General features: G+C 45.6%; 2 protein-coding genes and 1 long non-coding RNA gene across 7 annotated transcripts in view; 1 reads left to right on the top strand and 2 right to left on the bottom strand.

Moving 5' to 3' along the window:
• LOC133236916 (uncharacterized) overlaps positions 1-21,173 on the bottom strand; it is a 50,578-nt gene that overhangs the window by 19,091 nt on the left and 10,314 nt on the right. The gene's annotated exons all lie outside the window — the stretch shown is intronic.
• NCR3 (natural cytotoxicity triggering receptor 3) overlaps positions 1-21,173 on the bottom strand; it is a 32,037-nt gene that overhangs the window by 1,080 nt on the left and 9,784 nt on the right. For all 3 annotated transcript variants that reach the window (XM_061399149.1, XM_061399150.1, XM_061399151.1), the window contains exons 2-3: positions 1,386-1,472; positions 1,197-1,253 (exon numbers count right to left, since the gene is read on the bottom strand). In XM_061399149.1, the coding sequence (XP_061255133.1) occupies positions 1,197-1,253; positions 1,386-1,472 (144 nt within the window). The remainder of the gene's footprint in view (positions 1-1,196; positions 1,254-1,385; positions 1,473-21,173) is intronic.
• AIF1 (allograft inflammatory factor 1) lies at positions 626-19,429 on the top strand. Of its 3 annotated transcripts, XM_061399171.1 has the most exons (8): positions 626-951; positions 12,326-12,428; positions 15,772-15,838; positions 17,446-17,507; positions 17,614-17,680; positions 18,353-18,394; positions 18,753-18,915; positions 19,223-19,429. In XM_061399171.1, the coding sequence occupies exons 1-8, from the start codon at positions 893-895 to the stop codon at positions 19,305-19,307; spliced, it is 648 nt and encodes a 215-aa protein (XP_061255155.1). In that variant the 5' UTR covers positions 626-892; the 3' UTR covers positions 19,308-19,429. The 3 variants fall into 3 exon arrangements, with proteins under 3 accessions (XP_061255155.1, XP_061255154.1, XP_061255156.1); XM_061399170.1 differs by lacking the exons at positions 626-951; positions 12,326-12,428 and adding an exon at positions 12,720-14,508; XM_061399172.1 differs by lacking the exons at positions 626-951; positions 12,326-12,428; positions 15,772-15,838 and adding an exon at positions 17,130-17,271.

Genomic DNA, 21,173 nt, shown 5'->3' with positions numbered 1-21,173 from the left:
CCAACTCTTACCCTCTCCCATCATTCTCTAGCTCCGTCCACTAGTAACATTTTGCTGAAATTTAACTTGTCACAGTTAAAGTGAAGCTCATTAATGAATGTGGCTGCCTAGTTAACTAATATCATTAATTATATTATTCCAGGTACTATTTTAGTACTAATAGCATTCCGCACCATACCATCTTACTACTGTTTTTTTGTTAAAGATCATTAAGTAAATCTCCAGGTAAAGCCATGGCTATAATTGATGGGGATCCCTAGTGAATTCATGTAAATCGATGAATTACATCAACTATTAAAATTCTTGATTAAATTCTCCAGTTAATGAAATTTACCACTCATTCTTCTGTTTCAGTGATTCTCAAGCTTGAGAGCTCATTGGAAACATCTGGAGTGTTTGTTAAACCAGATTCCCAAACCCCACTGCTGGAATATTTTATTCCGTGGTTCTGAATAAAATATTTGAATTTGCCCTAGGTCCCTGCTGATGCTGAAGCTGTAGGTCTGGAGTCCACATTGCATTTAGTTAATGAGTAGATCGGATAATTAAAATCAGTTTCATTAAGAAACTTAACTTAGATTTAATTAAATTCCTAAACTCCTAATTATATCTAAACCCTAGATAATAAGCCTAGTTTAATAAGCTTATTAAACTCATCGAATTAAAACTGACCCCTTAAAAAAATCTGACCCCTTCCTTCAAGCCCTTTTTTCTGGTTCTTTAGACTTTATCTTGTTAGGAAGTTGGCTGGGAAGAAAAAGGCTTCCCTAGTGGCTCAGATGGTTAAAAATCTGCCTGCAATGTGGGAGACTCATGTTCAATCCTCAGGTCGGGAAGATCTCCTGAAGAAGGGAATGGCAACCCCCTCCAGTATTCTTGCCTGGAGAATCCCATGGACAGACGAGCCTGGAGGGCTACAGTCCATGGGGTCGCGCAAAGAGTGGAACACAGGTGAGCAACTAACTTTCACTGGGAAGAAAAGAGTTCTAGCATGGAAGCTGGGGAATGACCCTCCCAGCGGGTGACACGGAGGGAACTGCAAACTGGAGGAGTGCACCGGGTTTCAGCTTTACAGAGGGACCCCCTGCTTTCAGCCCCCACCCAGTCTGTTCCCCTGGGACATCTGTGTCCAGCCTCCCCATCCTTCCTCCTGCCAGCCCCACACCCCTCAGGCTCCTGGGAGAAAGCCCCGTCACCTGGACGGATGATGATAAAGATGAACAACAGCATCTGGGCCATGTCGGAGGGTGTTCCTGTTGATGAGGAGGGACATGAGCAGTGAGGTCTGGGTGGAGGAGAATGACCCACTACTTGTGACCAGGCCTTTGGTCACTGGAGGGGGGTGGGGAGCTTCCTATGACACAGAGGACTCACACATTACTTACCAAGGACCTTAACTCCCTGGGACCTCAGGCACCGAACGCATCCTTCCCTGAGGAAAGAGGATGCTGCTGACGGTGATATCTGCATTGCTAGGAGGAGGGGGCAGAGTGGGGGCCGGTTGCATAAGTGTTTAAGGGGAAGGGTGTGGCTTAGATGGCTGGTAATGCTTAGGTGGGTGGGTGGGTGGATGGGTGAGATCAGGATGTGGTTCCCCCATCTTCTGAGGTTCAAGAAGACTAACCCTTTACCAAGAATAAGCCTCCAAGAGCTTTTCTGAGCCCAGAGCTAACCCACTTCCCCTCCCCTTGGCTCAACAGCACCCAGGTCCACCCCATTCATTCCCTCCCCTCGAGTTAGGGCCCTCTGCTAGGGCTGCTCAAGAAATTCTGTAAATGAGAGGATTAGCAGAAGTCAGCTGACTGGTGGCAGCGGCAGTGAGTTGCCAGAGGCTTTGTCTGGAAGCTGTATTTGCACAGCAATCACCCTGTTTTGCTGGTAGCTCAGATGGTAAAGAGTCTGCCTGCAATGCAGGAGACCTGGGTTTGATCTCTGGGTCAGGAAGATCCCATGGAGAAGGAAATGGCAACCCACTCCAGTATTCTTGCCGGGAAAATCACATGGACGGAGGAGCCTGGTGGGCAACACTCCATGGGGTCACAGAGAGTCGGACACAACTGAGCGACTAACACACATACACAGTTTCACTTAGGCTGTGTTGACTTGGGTGTAGCTGATGGACAAGTTTGGATTCATTCAGATTCAGATCTCCATTAAAGGAATACACCTCTCAAAGAGGTCCACTTGACCAAGTGTGTTCTACACAGATTCAGGTAAAGTCACTCATCTTTATTATTTTATTCATTCTTTAGCTCACATTTCTTGAGAAATTACAAGGTGCCCCCACTATGGGAAATGCATTTTTCACAGACACAAAGGAAAGGAGACACACTGTGGGACTTCCCTGGTGGTAGAGTGGGTAGGAATCTGCCCGTTGATGCAGGGGACATCCCTTCCCTGGGCCGGGAAGGTTCCACCTGCTGCAGAGCAACTACTCTAGAGCCTCCTCGCTGCAACTACGGAACCCATGTGCTGCAGCGACTAAAGGCCACACACCTAGACCCTGTGCTTTACAGTGAGAGAAGCCACTTCAATGAGAAGTCTGCACACCGCAACCAGAGTAGCCTTTGGTCTCCACAAATAGACAGAACCCTCGCACAGCAACAAAGACCCACACGGCCAAGATTACTTAATTTTTTTTTAAAGACACTTTGTGTTACACATAGGTCCAAAGTTACACAGGGATTAGTACAAGTGTGCCACACGCTTTTGTATATGTATTAGCCACCTACATGAGATAACACAACATGTAGAAAAGAAAGATGACATATACGAACGCTGGGTGAAATCTGCCCAGCCCTCACCGCACAGTTTTTCTGTGACTCCCTTTATAGCGGTCCATATTCTTTCTTTCTGACCAAGTTTCTTGCTGTTTCACAGCACACTCATAGATCATGTAGTTCTCCATCTTCCACAGCAGTGATCTGGAGCTTTTTTTTGGATAATTTGTAATTTTATGGTTAAGAATGCTGACTTGGAGTCAGGCTGTGCTCAAAACGCCAACTCTCCTACAAACTAGTTACCTAATCTTGGACAAATTATTGAACCTCTCTGAACCACCTAGACAAGCACAGGTACCTCACAGTCTGGGAAGGACTGACTCAGCCGTTTAGTGAGCGGAGTGGCAGCCTCTTCAGGGTCATCTAACCAGAGGGTGTGGAGATGAGGTGGCATAGCAAGGCAAGGACCGCCCCCTGGTGGCCACAGAGCATGCGGCGGCCTGAGGCCCCAGTACAAGGCTCTTCACAACTGGGCCTTAACTGTAGCTTTCGCTCTGTTCCATACCTTGCCTTGTCCTGTCAATAACCCATCCTCACACCCAAAGGGTGAATGTGGAGCAAACTGTCTCTTCCACTCAACTGTGAGAATCCCATGATTTGGGGAAGGAGGGAAGGTCACCACCAGTGGAGTGGGGGTGAGGGGCTGAAATGGGCAACTGGCCTGAAGATAAAACTCTAATTCACAGACTCGATCACATGGCACTACTCCATGTCTCAGGGCAATGAGGCTTAGAAGTCAAGGCAACGTGAACGGGAATAATGGTTCCACTACTTACACATCTGTAAAATGGGAGTAGCTTTTGTCGGTTTCCAGACCCCACTGTAGCGCAGAGTCAGTGTATGTTATGTTAGCCTTTATCTCCCTCCCAGTCCTGGGCGAGAATGACCAGTGGTACAGTTGGGCCTGAACTCAAAGGTTTTTTGCTCTTTCCACCTCTTTTTGCTACCTAAGATTTCCAATATCCCAAAATGTTGTGGATTCTGAAGACCGTACTTGGCTTGTTTTAAAGACCATCTAGAATAAATCCTGGTGTATGTGTGGATTCAAGGACCCTATTCAATAACTCTGAGAGCCTCTAAAGAACTTTAACCTGTGCCAATTAGCTCAGCAAAATCAAGGATGGAATTTTTCTTTTTTAAATAATTTTGCTTTGGGCTGTGCTGGGTCTTCTTTGCTTTCTGCAGGCTTTCTCTAGTTGCAGCATGCAGTGGTTACACTTGGTTGCAGTGTGCAGGCTCCTCACTGCGGTGGCTTTTCTTGTTTCAGAGCACAGGTTCTAGGAGCACGGGCTTCAGTAGTTGCGGCTCCTGGGCCCTAGAGTTCGGGGCTCAGTATTTGTGGTGTGTGGGCTTAGTTGCTCCACAGCATGTGGGATCTTCCCAGACCAGGGATCGCACCTGTGTCTCCTCCATTGCAAAGCAGATTCTTATCCACTAAGGGAGCCTTTGAATGGAATTTTTCAAAACAAACTTTTACCAGCGACTTGAGAAGAAACACAAGAAGTAGGAATAAAAAAGTTGTGGAATGTATGTATACACATCTCGCTTGATAAATCTGACAGTGGTCTGCCTTGAGGCTGGTCAGGGCCAATAAACTCCCAACTTAGAACAGGGAAAGAGGTGAAAAAACAGAAGAGTTTCTGGAATCATAGCACAGGTGACCCCATCTCACCTAGTGTTTCCTCCTCCAAGTGTTGGCAAGGGTGAGACGTGGGGAACTTCTCCAGTCAGTCAGTTCAGTTCAGTTCAGTCGCTCAGTTGTGTGTGACTCTGCAACCCCATGGACTGCAGCACGCCAGGCTTCCCTGTCCATCACCAACTCCCAGAGTTTACTCAAACTCATGTCCATTGAGTCGGTGATGCCATCCAACCACCTCATCCTCTGTAGTCCCCTTCTCCTCCCGCCTTCAATCTTTCCCAGCATCAGGGTCTTTTCAAATGAGTCAGTTGTTCGCATCAAGTGGCCAAAGTATTGGCGTTTCAGCTTCAACATCAGTCCTTCTAATGAATATTTAGGACTGATTTCCTTTAGGATGGACTGGTTGGATCTCCTTGTAGTCCAAGGGACTCTCAAGAGTCTTCTCCAACACCACAATTCAAAAGCATCAATTCTTCGGTGCTCAGCTTTCTTTATGGTCCGACTCTCACATCCATACATGACCACTGCAAAAACCATAGCTTTGACTAGATGGACCTTTGTTGGCAAAGTAATGTTTCTGCTTTTTAATATGCTGTCTAGGTTGGTCATAACTTTTCTTCCAAGGAGTAAGCAATTTTAATTTCATGGCTGCAGTCACCATCTGCAGTGATTTTGGAGCCCAAAAGAATACTGCCACTGTTTCCACTGTTTCCCCATCTATTTGCCATGAAGTGATAGGATCAGATGCCATGATCTTAGTTTTCTGAATGCTGAGCTTTAAGCCAACTTTTTCACTCTCCTCTTTCACTTTCATCAAGAGGCTCTTTAGTTCTTCTTCACTTTCTGCCATAAGGGTGGTGTCATCTGCATATCTGAGGTTATTGATATTTCTCCCACAATCTTGATTCCAGCTTGCGCTTCATCCAGCCCAGCGTTTCTCATGATGTACTCTGCATATAAGTTAAATAAACAGGGTGACAATCTACAGCTTTGACGTACTCCTTTCCCTATTTGGAACCAGTCTGTTGTTCCGTGTTGTTCCAACTTCTCCAGTCAAGTCCTTATAAATATTTTTTGACTAATTAATGGCTCCCAGGTTATACCCTCAATCTCTGACCATGACTTCTCAAAGGTTCACCCCACCTTTGGCCTCTTTTAAAAAAAAAATTTACTTGGCTGCACCAGGTCTTATTTGGGGCATCTTTCAGTTGTGGCTCATGGGATCTTTCGTTGAGGTATGTGGGATCTAGTTCCATGACCAGGGATCCTACCTGAGCCCCTGCAGTGGGAGTACAGAGCCTTAGCCACTGGACCACCAGGGAAGTCTCTTGCCTCTCTTTCTCGCTGTCACGGTCCAACTCCCTCACATTCACCAAGAGCAGGCCCCTGGCTCTCCAGCTTTCTATTTCAACCTCTGCCATCTCTCTAGAAGACTTAATGTCCGTGTATATGATATTTTTATATACAGATATAAATATATACAGTAAAGTTCAGTTCAGTCACTCAGTCTTGTCCTACTCTCTGCAACCCCATGTACTGCAGCACAGCAGGCTTCCCTGTCCATCACCAACTCCTCAGTTCAGTTCAGTTCAGTCGCTCAGTCGTGTCCGACTCTTTGCGACCCCATGAATCGCAGCATGCCAGGCCTCCCTGTCCATCATCAACTCCCAGAGCTTGTTTTTTCACCTCTTTTCCTGTTCTAAGTTGGGAGTTTATTGGCCCTTAAGACAGACCACTGTCAGATTTATCAAACCAGAGATATCTGTACATCCATTCCATAACTTTTTTATTCCTATTTCTTGTCTTTCTTCTTGAGTAGCTGGTAAACGTTTCTTTTGAAAAAATTCCATCCAAGGACTTCTCTGGTGGACAAGAATCTGCTTGGCAACGGAGAAGACATGGGTGCGATCCCTGGTCTGGGAAGATCCCACATGCTGTGGAGCAACTAAGCCCACACACCACAACCACTGAGCCCTAAACTCTACGGCCCATGAGCCGCAACTACAGTAAAGTACATAGATCTTAAGAGTAGAGTTTGATGACCTCTGGCAAAGATACGAGCCCATGTAAACTGCACTGCAACTGATATACAGATCATTTCCATCACCCCAGAAAATTCTCCTATGCCCCTCTTTGGTCAATCCTTTTCCTCTCCCAGAAGCAACTACTGATTTATACTCCTATAGATTAGTTTAGTCTGTTCTTTTTTAAAAAAAAAAACAATATTTACTTACATGGCTGTGTCAAGTCTTCGTTGCGTCATGCCGGATCTTTCTGCGGGAGCACACAGACTCTCTAGTTGTGGTGCACCCACTCAGTAGCTGCTGATCGAGGGCTCCAGAGCACATGGGCTCCAGTAGTTGCAGCACACGGGCTTAGTTGCTCCGAGGCATGTGGGGTCTTAGTTCCCTGACCAGGGATTGATCCTGAGTCCCCTGAATTGCAAGGCAAATTCTTAACCACTGGGCTACCAGGGAAGTCCTAGTTTAATCTGTTCTTGAACTTCATACAAATGGAACCATATAGCATACACTCCTGTACCCCGCTTCTTCCATTCTGCATAATGCCTGTGAGATTCATCTGTTTTGATCTAGGTATATCAGTAGTTTGTTCCTTTTTGTTGCTGAGTGGTATTTCATTTATGGATGTATCACACCTTGCTTATCCATTCACTTGATGATGTATTAGGTTATTTCTATTGGTTGGGTATTACGCATACATCTCCTGTGAACATTCTTGCACATAATTTGCCAATTATTTTTCAACACACCAATTTCACAGTTGCTTTGCCTTGTCTACTCCAACTATCATCCTGACTCTGTGTGACCCATACCTCGGATCTTTTCTCCATCTTACCTCTTCTTTCTCAAGGACACAAAAGCAACCAGACCTGAGTCCCTCTGGCTCCTGTACCCGCCACACGCGCTTTCACACCATTCTCCTGTTGGTAGACTTTTGCGTTGTTTCTCCTACTTTCATTCAACTAACTGAGCATCTACCATGGGCTTACCCAGGCAATTCTCTCAAGATGCTTCCCTGGTGGCTCAGATGGTAAAGAATCTGCCTGCAATTTGCGAGACCAGGGTTTGATCCCTGGTTTGGGAAAATCCCTTGGAGAAAGAAACCGCACAGCCACAGTTTTAACCAATGCTATTCTCAACCTGTATCTCCATCTCAATCTCCAACCTTTGCCTCAGGCCTTTTTCTGAAATCTGATATGCTCTCTAGGCATATCCCCCAGAATGTTCCACAGGCATTTCAAAACCATCAATGTCCACCTAAACTGGGTCAGCCTTCTACATTCCCCACCTCAGTGAATGGAAACACAATCTACCCAGACATTCAAAGCAAAATCCCAGGACTTGTCCTATGCTGCCTTCTCCTTCCGTTCCCCCATCCAAACAATCCCCAAGTGCTAATCACTCTGCCTCTGGGATATCTAAGGGTCTTTCTCTGCCTCTTGGTTCTTACTTCTAGCTAAGGCCCGCATCATCTCAAGATGAAACCAGGACATTGCTTCTCTGATAGACAGTGGTTTCTTCTCAATATCCATTCCACGCCTCCCCCTCTGAGTATCAAGGCTCATCCATCTATTTATTCAACTATGCCTTTACTGAGTGCCTTCCTTGTGCTAGGCACCCTATCTTCATCCTCCCTGATTTTGCTCTCACCTCTGTCCTTGTCTCTCATACGTCTCTGTCCACAACTCTTTTTTGTCTCACCATCTTTATCTGGTGTCTTCCTATCTCTCTACCTGCATGCTGCATCTCCTTCTGCTTTCCCATCTTTCTCTACATTGTCCCTCCCCATCAGGACACCTCTTTCCCCTACTCCATCTCTCACCCTCTTTCTCCCTGATTTCCCTTTGAGTGGGAGAATGAGTTAATGATGGCAAAGTGCTCACCTTTCCCTCTGAGGACTGATCACCCCACCCCCACCACCCCCACTGAGAAACCTTTCCTAACACTGACACTTAGCTGGCTGGGACCACTTCTGGGTGCCTGAAGACTCTTGTGCAAGGATTCCTGTTTTTTAAATAATGAATATTAGAGGAAGGCTTTACCTTACATCTGTCAGAAACTGATAAATCAAACAAGCACATAATTACTAAAGACATGAAAGAGTGAAAACAGACAATTAACAAGCTTGATCGAATGGGACTACGTAGAATATTAGAATAATTAGAAAATATCCATTATTTTTAGGTACACAGATAGATGTTAAAAAAAGAATCAAAATCATTTAGAACACAATTCCTGACCAACATCCACGATAACATAAAATAATAACAAGAATATTTATCATGGGCTTGGAAAATTTACAACTGCATTTCTGGGACTTCCATGGTGGTCCAGTGGTTAAGACTTCACCTTCCAGGGCAGGGGGTGTGGGACCAGTCTCTGGTCAGGGAGCTAAGATCCCACATGCCTCGTGGCCAAAAACCCAAACATAAAGCAGAGTAACAGTGCAACAAATTCAGTAAAGATTTAAAAAAAGAAGGCAAACTTTCTTTTTAAAAATGCATTTTTCATATATTTATAAGCTTTAAAAACATACTTCTAAATACTTGAAATGTTAAAAGAAAATATAATGGAATTTAAAATATTTTGAATGGGAGTTCACTGGTGGTCCAATGGTTGGAATCCAGTGCTTTCATTGCCAGGGTCTGGATCATCCAGGAACTAAGATCACACAAGCCACAAGGCATGGCCAAAAAAAAAAAAAAATTATTTTCAATTGAATGGCTGAAAACACTGCCTATCTAAACTGCTGTGAGATGTGGCTAAAACAATTCATGGAAGAAAGTAAATATGAGGATTAGGAAAGAAAGTTTGAAAATCAATGAACTGAACAGATATTTCAAGGAATTAGAAAAAGTACACAGAATAACGACCCAAAATTTAGGATGGAAATAATAAAGATACTTTTAGAAATTAATGAACTAGAAAACAAAGAAACACTAGAGCAGAAAAATACATATTTACAGAGACTACTTATATTAAAAAATCTCCCATCAAATTGGTAAAGCATGAAGAGAAAAGGCATACACATATACACAGAAAAGTAATTTATAGGGAATGCAATATCTGATACATTAGATATTTATATTACAAATTTTGATAAGACAAAGTAACTTCCTAGAAAAATATATAACCAAAACTGACTCAAAAAAAATTAGAAGCCTGATATACCTAAAACCATTAAAGAAGTCAAATCAGACATTCAAAATTTAACCACCAAAAATATTGCCAAGCCCACATAGCTATAAAATCATCAAAACAAAGGTCACTCCAATCATATAAAAATTATCCTGAAAGTGAAAGTCGCTCAGTCATGTCCATCTCTTTGGGACCCAATGGACTATATATTATAGTCCATGGAATTCTCCAGGCCAGAATACTGCAGTGGGTAGCCTTTCCCTTCTCCAGGGGATCTTCCCAACCCAGGGATTGAACACAGGTCTCCCACATTGCAGGCGGATTCTTTACCAGCTTTATTAATATTTTTTCTCACATCTATGTTCATAAAGGAAATTGTTTAATAACTTTTCTTTCTCAAAAGCCTTGCCTAGCTTTTGGAGCAAGGTTATATTAATCTTATGAAGTAAGTTCAGAAACTTTTTCTGTTTTCTGACCACCACAAAACTTTTTCTGTTTTCCTAGTGGCCAGAAAACAGACCCTAAAAAACCTAAAACCAGAATTTACTAAATAGTATAAAACTTAACCGGGAATTCCTTGGTGGCCTGGTGGTTAAAACTTCTTGCTTCCACTGCAAGGGGCATGGGTTTGACAATTAAAGCATTTTACAAAAGCTGTTCATGATAAACAATGACTCAGATTTTTAAAATAGAAAATATTTCACAACAGTTATCTATGATTTAAAAAATTAGGACTGTATATAAAATGCTTCCTTCTCTCATTAAATTTAGTGTATATTTTTGAAATGATTGTCTTTTTTTCCCTTCTACACCTCTCCTCCTGTTCCTCTTAATACCCCCATGTTACCCATCATCTTTTCTGGGGATACTTGCATTTCTGACAGGCGTCCTTCCTTCACTGCTAGAAGTTGACACTAAGTTTTGTTGTTTTTCAATTCATGATGAATTTTGAGAAACAATTTCCACCTGCTTTTGGCAATACATTTCTGGTGTGTTGTCACCTTTTGGAAAATTGCATTCCTCTTCTTTACCTTTTTTTTTTCATAGTTAATTGAACAGAAGCTTTGGTCATTTCTTTTTGTTACTCATCCAAATGAGCCAGAGGGCTTCCCTAGTGGTACAGTGGTTAAGAATCTGCCTGCCAATGCAGGGGACACGGTTCCTGTTCCAGAAAGGTTCCACACAACTAAGCCTGGGTACCACAGCTACTGAGACCGCCCTCTACAGTCTGTGCTGTGCTCTGCAACGAGAGGCCCTCACACTGCAATAAGGACCCAATAGAGCCAAAAATAAATGTCTTTTAAAAAACAGAGAGAGAAACTTTTAAGTTAAAAAAAAAAAAAAAATGAGCTAGATTCTTCTAAACTATTAGCAGCAGGACCTTTGGGGCAGGGGGCAGGATGGCTTTCCAGATTTACAAGTTTAAGGACTCCTTCTCTTTGCCATGTGCTGTGCTGAGTCGCTCAGTCGTGTCCAACTCTTTGCGACCTCATGGACTGTAGCCTGCCAGGCTACCCTGTCCATGGGGATTCTCCAGGCAAGAATACTGGAGTGGGTTACCATGCCCTCCTCCAGGGGATCTTCCCAACCCAGGGATTGAACCTAGGTCTCCAGCATTGCAGGCAGATTCTTTACATCTGAGCCACCAGGGAAGCCCCTCTTTTGCCATAACAATGGATTATTTTCCTTAAAATTTGGTACCTCTCTATAGCCACTACCCCCACAACCTCTGAGAACCTCTCCCAGTTAAGCAAGCATTTACTGCCTACCCCCAGCCTTAGGCTTCTTTATTTCACAGAAGAGCTCACAGGCTGCCGTTTCCCAAGTTCACCTAAGGTGATGAACTTAATATTAAAAGGAGAATTTTGCTGGCACTTTCTGAGATCTGCTGCCTCCGGGTCCCTTTGGGTGCTTTAAAACATTCTCTCAGATTTCTCTGGTGGTCCAATGGTGTTGAACAAGACTCTTGAGTCCCTTGAACTGCAAGGAGATCCAACCAGTCCATCCTAAAGGAAATCAGTCCTGAATATTCATTGGAAGGACTGATGCTGAAGCTGAAACTCCAATACTTTGGCCACCTGATGCGAAGAACTGACTCATTGGAAAAGACCCTGATGCTGGGAAAGATTGAGGGCAGGAGGAGGAGGGGACGACAGAGGATGAGATGGTTGGATGGCATTACCAACTCGACGGACATGAGTTTGAGCAAACTCTGGGAGTTGGTGATGGACAGGGAAGCCTGGCCTGCTGCAGTCCATGGGGTTGCAAAGAGTCGGACATGACTAACTGAACTGAACCAGTGGCTAAGATTCCACACTCCCAGAGCAGGGGGCCCAGGTTTGGTCCTTGGTCAGGGAACTAGGTCCCACATGCCACAACGAAAATTGAAGATCCCGCGTGCCTCAACTAAGACCCAGCACGGACAAATAAAGAAATATTTTTTAAAAAACAAAAGCATTCTGTCTTCACCTTTACTGGTATTTGAATCTGCTCAGTCAGCACCGCTCTTAGCTTTTCTCTCCAGGTGTTAGGCCTTTCCTCCCAGGAAGGAATATTTGCTTTTTTTTTTTTTTTAAGCAGTCATTGGGACCCTCCCTATTCGGCGGGTTTTCTGGAAGGATGCCTGGGACTGCCTGCTCAGTGGGGAACTGGTCACACAGATGCATAAATTGGAGCTTGTAGGCACTCTGTATCTCCTAGCTTCACTGAAAATGTAGTGTGTGTGTGTGTTTCCAATCTCTTTACAGGTGTCAAGAAGAGAAATTTAGAAATAAACTGCTGCCACATTCCCCTCAAAGCTCTACAAGGAGGCTTTTTAGAAAAGAGAAATCTTTGGCAGTAGCAACCTTGGTGAGTTGGTTATGGCTCTATGGAGCTGTCCCTTGTCAGCTCAGAATCCTCACTTGTTCTCCGGCCTCAGGGAAAGCCTTTGGTTAACCAATTCCTGTCTGGTGCAAACACCAGGATGCCCTTTTGTTCATTTACAATAAGAAATAAGGCTGCAGAGACCAGAGACCTGCTACTTCCCAGTTCCCCCAACTCTCTCTCTCTCTCTCTCTCTCTCTCTCTCACACACACACACACGGATCATTTAGGGTCCCAGCAGGAAATCACATCTTCAAATTTGATTAATTTGAGGAGATAGTTTATTTACAAGGGTGTAGTGGGGTTTGAGGAGATAGTGTATTTACAAAGGTGTAAAGGCAATGGCACCCCACTCCAGTACTCTTGCCTGGAAAATCCCATGGACGGAGGAGCCTGGTGGGCTGCAGTCCATGGGGTCACTAAGAGTCAGACACGACTGAGCGACTTCACTTTCACTTTTCACTTTCATGCATTGGAGAAGGAAATGGCAACCCACTCCAGTGTTCTTGCCTGGAGAATCCCAGGGACGGGGGAGCCTGGTGGGCTGCCGTCTCTGGGGTCACACAGAGTCGGACACGACTGAAGCGACTTAGCAGCAGCAGCAGCAGCAGCAGTGGGATTCAGGGGCTTCCATGGTGGTTCAGATGGTAAAGAATCTGGCTGCGATGAGGGGGACCCAGGTTTGATCCCTGGGTTGAGAAGATCCCCTTGAGGAGGGCATAGTAACCCACTCCAGTATTCTTGCCTGGAGAATTCCCATGGACAAAGGAGCCTGGTGGGCTACAGTCCGTGGGGTCACAAAGAGTCGTCTGCAACTGAGTGACTATGCACAGCACAGCACAGAGGGGTTTACTGAATCACAAGGGATATTTCGACCCCGGCCCAAAAGGATGAGCAGAGAAGAGATTACGGCAGAGGCTCTAACTCATTTTGTGCCATAAATCTCTTTGGCATTCTGGTACATCAAATTAAAAAATATATAACAAAGTAAAACCATTACACTGTTTCAGTTATCAAAATATCAATAAATGTTGGGATAGAATAAACCATGTACTTACTACCACATGATAAGACAAGAGATTTAAAATGCAGGCAAGTTGAAGTTAGATTTTAATAAAGGTATATTAGTATAAAATACATTGTTGCTGGCTTGAGTAAGAACTTTAGGGATTTCCCTGATGGTCCAGTGGCTGAGATTCTGTGCTCCCAATGCAGAGGGCACGGGTTTGATCCCTGGTCAGGGAACTAGATCCCACATGCGGCAACTAAAAGACTGGGGCAGCCAAATAAATACAATTAATTAATTTAAAAAATAACTTTAAGACTGTGAAGTGGTCTTTGACAAGGTGACACATGTAATGCTGGATGTGAGAAGAGGATGTACTTTTTCATCTTTTCCAAATTTCATAGACCTCCTGAGATTTATTCCCTGGACTTCTGAAACCTGGAAAAGGACAGAGTCATGTAGAGCAGGTTGCCTGGAGGGGAGCATTGCCCATAGATGGAGGTGTCAGCCAGCCCAAGGTGACTCTGTAGGAAAGGAGCCAGAGGAATGAATACCCTTAACTTAATGTTCTCCCGCCTTGCTCTTTTCCTACCAGGCTCCCCATTAGCCAAAACAGCCAGAAGTCAGAGGTGCCCTTGGCATGGTCTGTACAGGTTAGTCTCTTGGGACAGAGAACAGAGTGGGAGAGGGAAAATGGAGGGGGCAAGCAGAAGACATCCATGCCACCCCCCCATACACACACACAGACAAGCTTTCTAGCCCGTGTATTTTCTTTGCGGAGGTACCCAGAGGGCCTAATTCTAACAGGAGCTCCCCTGCAGAGTGTAGAACCATATCAAGGACCCCCTACCCCTTAGCAACAGGGCACTAGGCTCATAAAGGATGCTAACCTCACAGGGTTCTAGATGGCCATTTCCTGAGCCAGCTCAGCATTCTCTCCCTGACTGCTTGGCTTGGACACTAACAACCCTAGTCTTGGAGACACTTCCTTTTTTCTGCCTCCAAGACCCACAGTCCCACTGCCCAATGTCACATACTTCAGCCACGTTTATACCTTTGGTGAGTACAGCAAGTCCTGCAGGCTGGGGAGTCACTTAGTCACTTCAGGGCCCGTGGCTCTCAACCTTGAGTGTGTCAGAATCATCTGAGGCATTTGTTGAAAAGCTATTGCTGGACGCCACCCCTAGAGTTTCTGATTCGGTAGGTCTGGGATGGATCCATTTCTGACATATGCTGGTGGAAGGATCACTCATTGAGAGCCACTACTTTAAGGAGACTGCTTGTCTCTGCTGAGATCTAGAGTTTGCAGCCTCACTGTCAGAAAGTTACCCACTTCCCTTATTTCCAGGTTCATGGTGGATTCCTGGCTCCCTGGCAGCTCTCTGCCCAGAGGCCCCGCCTCCCCTTCAGCTCTGACTGCAGACTCTCTTCGGTCTGTGGAGGGTGGGGTGGGGTGGGGTGGGGTGGCAGAGGCCCCTGGGTTTGGGTGGGAGGCGTCTTCTTGCATCATTGCTCTTCACAGGCTTTCCCATGTCTGTGTTTATGCTGAGTTTCACTCATTTGCCTATCTTGTTGCTCTTTGCTCTTCACTTTTGGCCCATGGTAAGAGTAGCTGTCACTTTCTCTTTCCCAGGGAGTCCTCTTGAGCATCTCAGTTCTGCCTCACCTTGGTCGTCTGCCAAGTCACCTTCAGGGAAAGGCTGCGTGGGGAGGCAATCTCAGTCCAAATAAAAGCCAGATTCTCCCCAACAGCCTACAAGGCCGTAGGCAATCTGGCCTCATCTCCTGCCTGTTTCCCCTCACACACCCAGCTCCAGCTACACTGGCCTCCTGCTGCTTCACGAATACTCAGACATCCAGACATGTCCTCACTTTAGGACCTTTGCATTTTTTGTTCCCTGTGCTTGAAGTGCTCCTCTCCTGCATATCCACGAGGCTTGTTCCTTCACCTGCTTGAAATCTTTACCCAAATATCCTTTTCTTAGGGAAGCCTCCCTGAGCACCTCATTTATTTATTAAGTAATATTTATTTCGCCACGCCAGATGTTAGTGCGGCACACAGGATCTTCGATCTTCATTGCACCATGAGAACTCTTAGCTGTAGCATGTGGGATCTAGTTCCCTGACCAGGGATCAAACCCGGGCCCCTGGCATTGGGAGCACAGAGCCTTAGCCACTGGACCACCAGGGAAGTCCCCCGAGCACCCTATTTAAATCTGCAGTCCACGCAGCCCTTCCTATCCCCCTCCCTACTTTGCTCTTCTCCATAGGCACCTACCATCTTTGATATACTTGTTTTTCTTATCTGTCTTCCTTAATTAGATTGTCCATGAGGACCAGAGTTTACATTTACCTGGTTCATTGGGCCAAGCAAGGCGCCTGGCATATAGTAAGTACTCAATAAACATTTGTTGAATTAGCATATGAATCTAAAAAATGGATTTCCCCCACTAGGCACTGAGACCTTCGGGAGGGCAGGTTTGCAGTCTTCCCTGCAGAGGAAGAGATAGCAATAAAGGGAACTCAAGAGGCTAGAGTCCCCTCCAGCATCTCCCCAACGCATATGGGTCAGGGCAAGGGCAGTGAGAAGTGAAAACTCTCTTCTGCAGAAGGGGAAATAGGTTGGGGTGGGGGTGGGGGACAGAGAAAAGCAAAGGTGTGCCCATCAGTACTAAGACTGTGGCTGGAGCTCAGTGCAGGGAGTTTAGACAGAAGTGTCTCAGTGAGGGGGACGCACAGTCTTCGTCTCCCCTAGAGCCACTGGCCCAAAGGAGTGTGCCTAGGAGGGCATTTATCAGGGGCTGCTGCCCACTCTGTTGAGTAAGGAGTGGGGAGCTACTCCCACTCTGTTGAACCCACAGTGACCAGCATCCCTCACACCCTTAAGGTCAGCCTCACCCTTGGCTCTTGTATCCACTAACACTGTCTCTTTCAGCACCACCGGCCTCCAAAGAATCCACTGTCTTTTTTTGGCTGTGCCACGCAGCTTGTGGAATTTTAGTTCCCCGACCAGGGACTGAACCTGGGCCTGAGGCAGTGAGAGCACTGGAGTCCTAACTACTGAATCATCAGGGAATTCTCCCACCAAAGATTCTACTTAAATTCTCAAATTTCAGAGATCTGTAGACTTCACTGAAAGTTTCAAAGGAGATAAGATGAAGGGATTACATTGCATATCCTAAAGCAAACAAACTAAGACTCCCTTGTCAGACACTTCTGTATTTCCAAGTGCCTCTCTGGAGCCACCAGGATGGAAGTGAAGTGTCTCTTCCTTTCCAGACCCTGCACCCATCTCGCCACCCTCCCGGATCTGCCAGCGACTTCAGGTTCTTCTCCGGTCCAGAGTACAGAAAAATTTAGTCTGCCTTTCCTCAGCTTCCTATCCAAACCTGCATGTCCAGACTTGTGAAACCTGGGCCTCAGTCACCTGAAACTCCAGACCTGTTCAGAGATTCTCTCTTCCTGAGAATCAATGCCCCTGGGGTCTTACAGACCTTCCCCTGTGGTTTATCAGAACATTTCTTACACGTACACCCTGGGCTCTCCTTTAGAGGAATGAAGAATGTTATTTTCTCGTCTCCTTTCTAGACCCTACTCCCCCTTTTTCTTGGGTGCTACTGTCAGCAGAAGCTGAAGAGGAAGTGAGGCCTGGGACTTAGAGGAGGAGGGAATGAGGGGAAAGGGGAAGTTTGGGAGGCAGGCCTCCAGGAAGCTGATGGGAGAGGAGAGCTGGCAGACAGAGAAGGCACCCAGTCTGTGTTGTTTCCTCCAACATCTCAACCAGCACCTGCTGAGCTATGAGCGAAACTAGGGATTTACAGGGTAGGGAAGGTGGAATAGGCAGGATTCTAAAATGGGAAAAAGGAGCTGGACAGTACTGGGCTCGGGGGCTGGGAAGCTGGCTTATGAAAGCAGAACTGTAATGGCTTCAGGCTGAGCTTGGGGGTGAGGAGAGGAAGGTGGGGTGAAGCTACATTAACCTTTGCGCTCCTTCAGGAGGAAAAGCCTTTGGGCTGCGGAAAGCCCAGCAGGAAGAGAGAATCAATGAAATCAACCAGGTAAAAGGAAGGGCCTTGGCCAGGGCAGTGGGTAGGGTGGATTGGGGGGGGCGTGTTGTTGGACCGGGTGGGGGGCCCTACCCAGGTTCTTGCTTTCCCCCTACAGCAATTCCTGGATGATCCCAAATACAGCAGTGATGAGGACCTGCCCTCCAAACTGGAAGCCTTCAAGAGTGAGGGGACAACTCTAGGGGTGGAGAAGGGGGTGAGGAGGGTAGGCTTTCCCCAGGGAGAGAGGACAGAAGAAACAAAGTCTATATTTTTAAAATAATTTTATCTATTTATTATTTATTTATTTTGGCTGAGCTGGTGGGTCTTCATTGTGCAATAGGCTTTTCTCCAGTTTCGGGGAGCAGGGGTTACTCTCTAGTTGTGCTGCATGGACTTCTCATTTTGAGGGCAAGAGGGCTTCAGTAGCTACGGTTCCCTGGGCTCTATAGAACAGCCTCAGTAGTTGTGGCACTTGGGCTTAGCTGCTTTGTGGCATATAAGGGATCTTCCTGGGCCAGGGATCGAACCCCTGTCTCCTGCATTGGCAGGCCGGTTCTTTACCACTAAGCCACCAGGGAAGCACACAAAGTCTACTTTTGAGGTGGGAAAATGGCAGGTTGCCTCTGTTGCCGCCCTAGTAACAGCCCCTTTCCCTGGCCTGTCCCTCTCTCAGTACCCTCTCTGGTTCCCGACACCTTAACAGGGCCCCTCAGCTCCCCAACCCCTACTTCCTCTACCTGCCCCATCTCTTCCTCCTCTTCTCCCATCTGCAACCCCTTTCTCAATCCCTGCCCTGCCTCTGCCTGTGACCCTCCAGCCAGTGCTGACCCTCTCTGCTTTCTCCCCTCATCCAGAGAAATACATGGAGTTTGACCTGAATGAAGATGGAGGTATCGGTAAGAAAGGGGTGATTTGGGGGAAGTGTGCAGATCTACAAGAGGGAGGTCTTTCCTACAGTGCTCCATTTCCAGTGGTTTGGGAGAGATGACAGTGACCAGAGTAGGGTGTGTGTGTGTGTGTGTGTGTGTGTGTTAGTTGCTAAGCTGTGTCTGACTCTTTGTGATCCCATGGACTGTAGCCTGCCAGGCTACAGGAATTCTGCCGACGGAATTCTCCAGGCTAGAATACTGGAGTGGGTTGCCATTTCCTTCTCCACCAGAGTAGGATGGGGAATGGTAATGAGATGGTGGAGGTAACAGAGAGAGAGAGAGAGAGGGGCTTCCCTCTTCTCACCCCCATCTTCTGTGCCTCCAGATATCATGTCCCTGAAGCGAATGATGGAGAAACTTGGGGTTCCCAAGACCCACCTGGAGCTAAAGAAATTAATCATGGAGGTATCCAGTGGCCCTGGGGAGACTTTCAGCTACTCTGACTTTCTCAAGATGATGCTGGGCAAGAGATCTGCCATTCTAAAAATGTGAGAGTCCAGTTCCAGCCTCTCCTACACTTAACTGTTTTCTCTTCCCCTGTCTCCATCCCCAGGCCCACCTTCTACACATAGCCCAGCATGCATTTCTCTTCTGTCTTTCGAGAGACCCTTCCCAGGTCCTATTCTCATCCATGATTCTGGTCCCCAAGGCCCTCAAGACTCTGACTCCTGCCCTTTCTCCTTCTCCCCCCACCCTCACAACCCTCATCCTTTTCTGGACTTTCACAGCACACTAAAACTTATTCTCTTGAGAAGATTGTCCTCTGATCCCCGTGTCTCTTCCCATCTCAACCAGGATCCTGATGTATGAAGAGAAAGCAAGAGAACAGGAGAAGCCAACAGGTCTCCCAGCCAAGAAAGCTATCTCTGAGTTGCCCTGATTTGTGGTGAGGGAGGTGTGGTGGAATTGAAGGGGCTTCTAATGACTCCCACATAGAAAAAGAAGACAAAATTGTGAACCAGAGCCAGACTAACTTAAATAAATTATCCTCCTTCAGATGAATTCAGCTTGGTTACTGTTTGATTTTTTTCCCCCTGGGTTTGGGAAGGGGTGAAGCATCTTTGAGAGAAGGGTAGCAAGGATTTGCCCATATGAGCAGTCCATCAACAATTCTGTAGTATATTTACCACATAGCAAATGATTTTGTCCATCGGGGGGATGTATAAGACAGCCTGACCTCAAGGAATTTAAGTGGGATGAAAAGACATGTATAGACAAAAAAAAAAAAAAAATAGCTCAAGCTCATGATGAAGAGCAAAAATTACCTTGAACCAACATCCTCTATTACTATAAGCTTTGTAACCTCAGAAAATCCTTCAGCCTCTCTGAGTCTTTCATTTGAAAACGAGAATAAGAGGATCTACCCTGCAGTGCGTGACATATCATAAGCCCTCAATAATGTTTAAAACTTGAGTGGATGGACAGATAGATGAAAGAACTGTTGTTATTCAATTAAGGATTCACAACACTATAATGGCTGATAATTTAAGCGAAAATGAGTCTTGAGGTCCTTTTGGAGGCAAGCTACAAAAACTGAGCCTAATAAAAGGAAAAGGGGCTTGTACTAGGAGAGTACTGAGGGCAGATTCCAGGAATACAGGATCCCTGGATGGCAGATAGGATTAAATAGCCAACTTCAGGGAAGGCAAGAAGCCTGAGAGTTCCCAGGCCTTTGGTGAGGGTATTCCTGAACTCTTCCCCCAAAGGGTCCAGTCCGGTTAACTCCAGCAACTCCGAGTTGCTGGCCACTGTTTCAGATTTCCCTACTCCCTGGAAAGCAAAAATCAAGTTGGCCCAGCTTGTTTCATGTCCCAAGGAGAGACCAGGCCCATAAGGTCACATGTATTGGCCCTTTCCAGTGGTAAAGCCAGGTTGGCATCTTAAGAGTGCTACAGTAACTGGATAGGACTTCAGACGAGGAAGAGATCTATGTGGGTTCAATAAAATATCTGCATATAACAAAATTAATAGCTAACCTTAATTGAGCACCTACTATATACTGGGTAGATGCTTTCTGTGTATTAATTCTTCCCAACAACTCTGGTGACACAAAGGACAGAAAGGATCTGGGGCTTAAATTTGTTCATTCAGGATAAACTGGGTTATATTCATACAATGGACTATTATTACCTAACAATAAGAATGAACTACTACATGCAACAATGTAATTAATTTCATTAATACAATGTTGATAAAAAGCAGACAGAAAAGAACACTTATGGTACAATTCCATTTGAATAAAGTACAAAACAAGTAAAACTAATATATATTATTAGAAATCAGGATAGTAGTTAGCCTTGGGGGAGGACAGAGACTAAAAGAGCCCTTGGCAGCTTCTGTGCTAGTTAAGGCTCTGTTTTTGGTTACATGCTCTGCTCAGTTCATGAAAAGTTATTAAAATTTCACACACACACACATATATATATAGGAGAAAGGCATGGCAACCCACTGCAGTATTCTTGCCTGGAAAATCCCATGGACAGAGGTGCCTGGTAAGCTATGGTCCATGGGGTCACAAAGAGTTGGACATGACTGAATGGACTTGGCATGCATGTATATGTGTGTGTGTGTGTGTGTATATATATATATATATATATATATATATATATATAAAATGCACACACACACACACGCACTTTGATAAGATCTTAAAAATCATTTATTGGGCATTAACTATGTTCCATCCCCTATTCCAGGTGCCTGGGATATAAAAGTAACAAAACAAAGATCCCTGCCTTTGTGAAGT

This window comes from Bos javanicus, chromosome 23 (genome assembly GCF_032452875.1).
Source record: "Bos javanicus breed banteng chromosome 23, ARS-OSU_banteng_1.0, whole genome shotgun sequence".
Taxonomy (NCBI): Eukaryota; Metazoa; Chordata; class Mammalia; order Artiodactyla; family Bovidae; genus Bos; species Bos javanicus.
This window is presented reverse-complemented; position numbering and strand designations above follow the sequence as displayed.